Raw genomic sequence first — 6,000 nt, 5'->3', positions numbered from 1 at the left:
TTATATTGAAATAATGACTTAATTAGATGCAATACAAGAGAGGAACTCGTACGACAACAAACGTTAGACTTTTCGTACGCAATACGCATGTCTCGAGACGCCTTGGCGGGAAACTTATTTTCCCGCGTTTTCTCGTAGGCGCCATCATTCGCATGATACGCACAAACTTTTACTTTCCGTAGAGATAACAAATTACGAAGCTACTAAATAACCGTAATTAATGGGACAAAGAATTTTTCATTAAAATAAAATAAAAAACATATTATTTCTGTTAACGTTTTTACTTCCAGACTACTTAAAAATACACAAATTGGGTATAATATACCGCTTTAGTCATAAATCTCAATAATAAAGGATTAACATTAACATAATTAATCAGACAAAGAATTTTTAATACAAAACGACATATTGGCAACCATTTTTGTAACATTTTCACAAACTCCCCTCTTCCAAAAACTTTAAAAAATCCACGAAAACTGCAAATATGGTAGCCCATACTCGCGATACATCGCGATAATAAACGTAAAGTTTTCCGAAACACCATAAAGGCGATCGGTTTATCCACAGCATCCCGGGGCAAAAAAACGAGTCGGGTCGGCAGTCTCGCACTGAGAGCGGCGCGCGCCGCCCGCATACCTCTTTATATTATTTTGTACCTTACGTGTTTGGTTTCGCGTAGACGAGGACGGCCGCACACGGTCATGTACAAAATTGTTATTTCGGACTAAAAACAACGTAACGTGGTATTTTCGTCAAACAAAATTTAATTTACTCGGCAAAGCAACCGTTCAAACTAGATTTTATTTTGAGTTTTTTGAAGATTTTTTTTTGATATTTTTTTTCGATTACACAAACTACACAAACTAATGCAGAAAATTCCGTTGATATATTTAATTTCTTTTACAATGAAACTGTAACCAACACGACAGAGGGATAGAGGGAAGAAGAGAAGATGGCACTCGCGTCCTCTGTGAGCTTGTACTACTCCATCGTCCAGCGAGCTGCGAGGCACTATCTAGAAGATTACTGTCACACAGGTAAGAAAAAAATAATGCGCGTGCTTTTTCAGGAATTTGAACGCGATGAATTTTTTTTTCAACTCGCAAAATAATATGTACTTACCTTGTATTTAAAAAATAATGTAGCTTGTTATAAAAAATACTACATGCATTATATATTTATTATATAAGAGAAGGAAAACTTTGATAACAGAGGAATTTTCCACTGAATTTTCATAATGTTCTAACTTTTTAAATGTGATTTTTAATTTACAACAGCTAGTTTAAAAGGTCGAAAAACTTGTGAACTTTTTAATATGTATGTTAATTTTTAATTTAAATTGCAATGCATTTTAAAGTATACTTTACTGCCGATATTCTTAAATATATTGCACTAATTAAAAAAAATTGGAGCAGCTTATAAATAAATAATTAACATGAGCAGATGTGATGCTCATCGATGGCCCCAACGAATAAACGTGCAAGAGCTCTTTCCCAAAAAATTTTTATTTTTATTTTTCGTTTGCATGGACTATGATACACCTATGTAAATTTTTTAATTTTTTTTTGACTTTAAATAACGATTTAATAGCAATGTTAATCTTTATTGTACGGAAAAAATAATAACATCATATATCAAACTAATAATAAAACATGCGCTTATTGCAGATTATTTCTGTATTTGAGTTCACCAGAATAAACGTGTTAAAACAATCTGGCGCTCGTGTCTATCTTTTCCTTTGGGTTATAACTCTTGCACGATTATTCGTGTAAAAATGCAAGCGACTTCTATGAGTAATGTCTTACTGCAGATGGCGAAACTTTGAATATAATAATCACAGCTATTCTATTATTTTTTACTAATTTGTCTTGTCTTTTTAACCGACTTCCAAAAAGGAGAAGGTTACTCAATTCGACCGTATATATGTTCTTTTTTTTTATGTTTGTTCGCAGATATCTCCGCCGTTTGTGGATCGATTTTCAAAATTCTTTTGTTGTTATATAGGATACAGCCGTCATTTGGTACCATTGAAATTTATATGGAAACATCTAATGATTTTAACTTTTTCTGAAGGATTATGAGCATACGCTTCCAAAAAGTAACATTTTGCACCAGTGTATACCCTGGTTCTGAAGGTGCTGTACAGAACTTTTGAATCCTTATAGATACAAGTTCGGGGGGTTCGGCGTTGTTTTAAAAACAGGAAGCATATACTACTATGCAAATTACGTTCATCATCATCATCATTCATCATCAACAGTACTATGCTAAGTTATTAATTAAAAATGAATATCATAACGAAATTATTGTAACCTAAACTAAACATGCCGGCCAAACTTTGGGGGGCTGTGCCCCCCCAAACCCCCCCACCTCCTGTAAATGCTGACATGGCGTTAGTGTGGACAGTGCCCCCGGCCTTTATTTAGTGTCAACTTTTAATTCTTCTTTTTTAGGAACAAACTAAGTTAATAAATCAAAAGTGAATTTATTCTAGCATAAACTAAACATTCACTTTTTGAGTATCATTTAATTACTTCGCTTCGCCCCAGGCCGAACTTGGGGGGGCTGCGCCTCCCCGAAACGTTGTGAGGTCTATAGAAAAAAAAATCAGAAAAACTTCAAAACAAAAGCAGGAAAACAGGGAAAATCATTTTATAGCAAAATAACTTTTGCCGGGACAGCTAGTAATATATAAAATACAATCCACAAGAGACTACGTAATAATATGCTTAATGGAGATAGCTAAAAAGAGAAAAATAATTATTTTTAAACAAAAAATTTAAACCGACTTCCATAGTAAACTGCCTCTAAAAAGTATGAAATAATAATTCTTACTCCACTTAAGTGCCCTTTATAGGATTGGCCTAAGCCTCAACGATATCTTTACTCAATCTTTATAATTTTGAAGTCGGTACCAGCTGACTTAAGTTATAGCTATGTCAAGAATCGCAGAAATTTTAGGAGCTTTTTTGCCGCTGGACGTTTGATGCATATAGTGACGGATTAAGACTACTTAATGCCCTAAGGAATCCATGCCTGCCTCCCCCCTATCCGTATCTCAACTAGAATCGGTCTTTGAACCTTTACTCTTCTACCTTAGACGTGATACCCTAGGCAATTGCTTAATTTGATTAAGGGCTAATCTGTCACTAGATGCATATAATATATTATGTATTTGTTATTGTTATGACAATGTTTGGATAAAATAAAAATACATTGTTTGTTTTATTTTTGACTCCAGTCAACAACATGCTCCTTGTGAGTATAGTATTCCTTGACAGCATGAGCATAAGCCCAATAGCGCACACGGCCAGGTCGTGCAGCCATCGAGATAGATACCTTAGTATGAAACCGCCATAGACCACGCGCACACTTGGCCACTAAGGGGCCACACCATACTTTCGATGGCCGCTAGTGCGCTATTGCCTATTGGGCTATGTGTCCATTGTGAAAAGTATTGCGACAAAATGTTACTTACATATAATAATAATAATAAATACCCCCAGATATATGCGCCATACTCGGTTTTTATAGCAATAACGTTCGCTCGTGTATGACCTTTCAATAAAATAGATGCTTTGAAGATTTTGAGGTTATTTTAGATTTTGTCAAATTACTCTGAAACCACAGTTTTGTTTACAAAGATATTTTAAGGCTAAACCATTTCTCGATCATAAGGACCTGCAGACACTACAAACCTGTTTTCTCACGAGAGAAAAAAAAAGACCGCGACGCGGTCGTCTCTAAGGACCGCGGACACGATACCTATGTCCTCTATCTTAACGGGTAAGGGTCAATTCAGACCGCAACGTGACGCGTAGATGCATTTTTAAATTTGTACTGTTCAAATACTTGTAGTTTTATAATATAAATACGAGTATACTAGATGACGACCTCAACTTCGTTGCGCCAAAATTTGTTTATCGCGTGGAAGCCGTATATTTTTCCGGGATAAAAGTATCCTATGTCCTTTTTATATCTCAACAATCGGAATTAAATCGGTAACAAAAAATTACAGTATTAAAATTAGTAAGTATATTATATAAGTTAAGATTTTAAGAATAAAAAGAAATTTTAATACAGTTTAAATTATATTTTGCCATCTACAACAATAGTTCTATTCTTGTAGATATTCCATTGCTTATTATAACAAATAAACAATTAAATATTTAGTTATTACCTTCTTCATTTTTGCTAACTTCCTATAAAACACAGGTTCTATCATTATAATGTATCGTAATTTTGTAGCGTAGCAGAAAATGCGCTACAAAAATGAAAATAATGCTTGAAACTCGCGGGGAGAGATTTACTGTATATTATATTTTATGTGTATAATCTTACCCACCTAAAATTTGTAAAAAAAAAACATAAAGTATACGACGTTTTACTTATAACAGACAGACAGACAGACACACTTTCATATTAAAATATTGGCATATTGGATGATAGTAACAGCTATAATAATGATGATGATGTTTAAAACATTAATCTGTTCTTAATCACAAATAAAGTATAATGCGGCTACAAAAAGTAACTCTTACAATATAATACACTTGATTGCACATTAATTACCTGCGTTTGGGCGGGTACAGTCGCGCACGACGCGCATTCAGAACATTATTTTATTTTTATAATATAAATTTCTACTTCACTTATAATTAAAAAAGTAATAAGGTTTAATACAATTAAAATAAATGCCCATTTTAACAGCATTTTTAACAGCAGCAGAAACTATAATTCAAAGTAATTATATAAATATTTCTCAAGTTGTCCTGTCCAATAAGTACTTAAAGAGTGATCTTTCCAATAGGTGCTTCAAAATAAAAAAGTGTTTAACTATTTATAAGACAACATTTTAAAAAATAAGTATAACTGTAAATAAGCACGCTGCATTGTGTAAGATTTTCATAATAAGAAGTTACAAAACATAAAATTTTCCTGTTTCCTAAAGGTCATTTGCATATAATTGCCTTGCTGAGTTGGGTTCATGTTCATCGACAGCTTCACGTCATCACTAATCCATAATATTTAGACCTTTTTTTTCCCAAGTTCACCGCCGCGCCCACGCGAATACCAAACCAAAATTGACGCTAAAATCAAACAAAATATGATGTGGGTTGTTAAAATATTTGTTAAACAGTTAATTTTATTGAAGTCCAAACGTTAGTACCTTGTAATGAATAAAAAAAACAAATGTCACGTACATATTTTGTAGCGCTCACTTTAAAGTTTTTTTTTGCGTTTTTTTTAATCTGACAAGATGGTGACGTATTCCTGGAGAGACATCAAGTATTCATCCTGGTCTTATGATGTTTTATTTAAACTAACTATTTGCAAATTCCCAAATAATCAGTTAAAAGCTCAATAAAATTACTAACTCAAACATGAATTATGACATTATTTATTCAAACACTATTAAAATATGACGTTGATAAATACGTTATAAACTTTAATATAGTTTTATATAATTATATTGCATATAATAAAATACTCGAGTCACAGTGTTTGTGCGCGAACTCCTCCAAAACAGATCAACCGATTTTAATGAAAGTGTTTACATTCCTTAGGCCTGAAAATAGGTTTTTATCGTAATATAACCCGGTAAACGTTGTTTTGCCATATAAATATGGCAAAACAACATTTACCGGGTCAGCTGGTTTATAATATAAATGAATAAAACGCGTTGTGCCGGCGGGTGTACCGGGCGGACTTGTCTCGGCCGTATGTAAATGCGGTGCATCTCGCAAAGTTCAAGGCCGCGGCAACTTCGTCTGCAACTTCACCACTTTTGTTCCAATTTGGTCCGTATTCGATAGAGTTTGGATGATTATTCGATTTTGTTGGGGTCAAAAGTAGCTCATTTAATATCTGTTTAACATCTTGAAAAAAAAAATCAAAATGACTTGTGGTCATGACTGTATTTTGAACTTGATTTAAATGCTGAAATTATTAATTTTATAAAGGCAAATATTTGTGAGTGTGATTGTTCTAAAAAAAACT

General features: G+C 33.3%; 1 protein-coding gene across 1 annotated transcript in view; it reads left to right on the top strand.

Annotated features, from left to right (window-relative positions):
• Positions 1 to 866: 866 nt before the first annotated feature.
• LOC121738479 (myeloid zinc finger 1) overlaps positions 867 to 6,000 on the top strand; it is a 48,139-nt gene continuing 43,005 nt past the window's right edge. The window contains exon 1 of the mRNA XM_042130548.1: positions 867 to 1,037. Coding sequence (XP_041986482.1) covers positions 953 to 1,037 — 85 coding nt within the window. The 5' untranslated portion in view covers positions 867 to 952. The remainder of the gene's footprint in view (positions 1,038 to 6,000) is intronic.

Source organism: Aricia agestis, chromosome Z (assembly GCF_905147365.1).
Source record: "Aricia agestis chromosome Z, ilAriAges1.1, whole genome shotgun sequence".
In the NCBI taxonomy this organism is placed as follows: Eukaryota; Metazoa; Arthropoda; class Insecta; order Lepidoptera; family Lycaenidae; genus Aricia; species Aricia agestis.
Note: the sequence above shows the minus strand (reverse complement) of the source record. Positions and strands in the feature narration are given on the sequence as shown.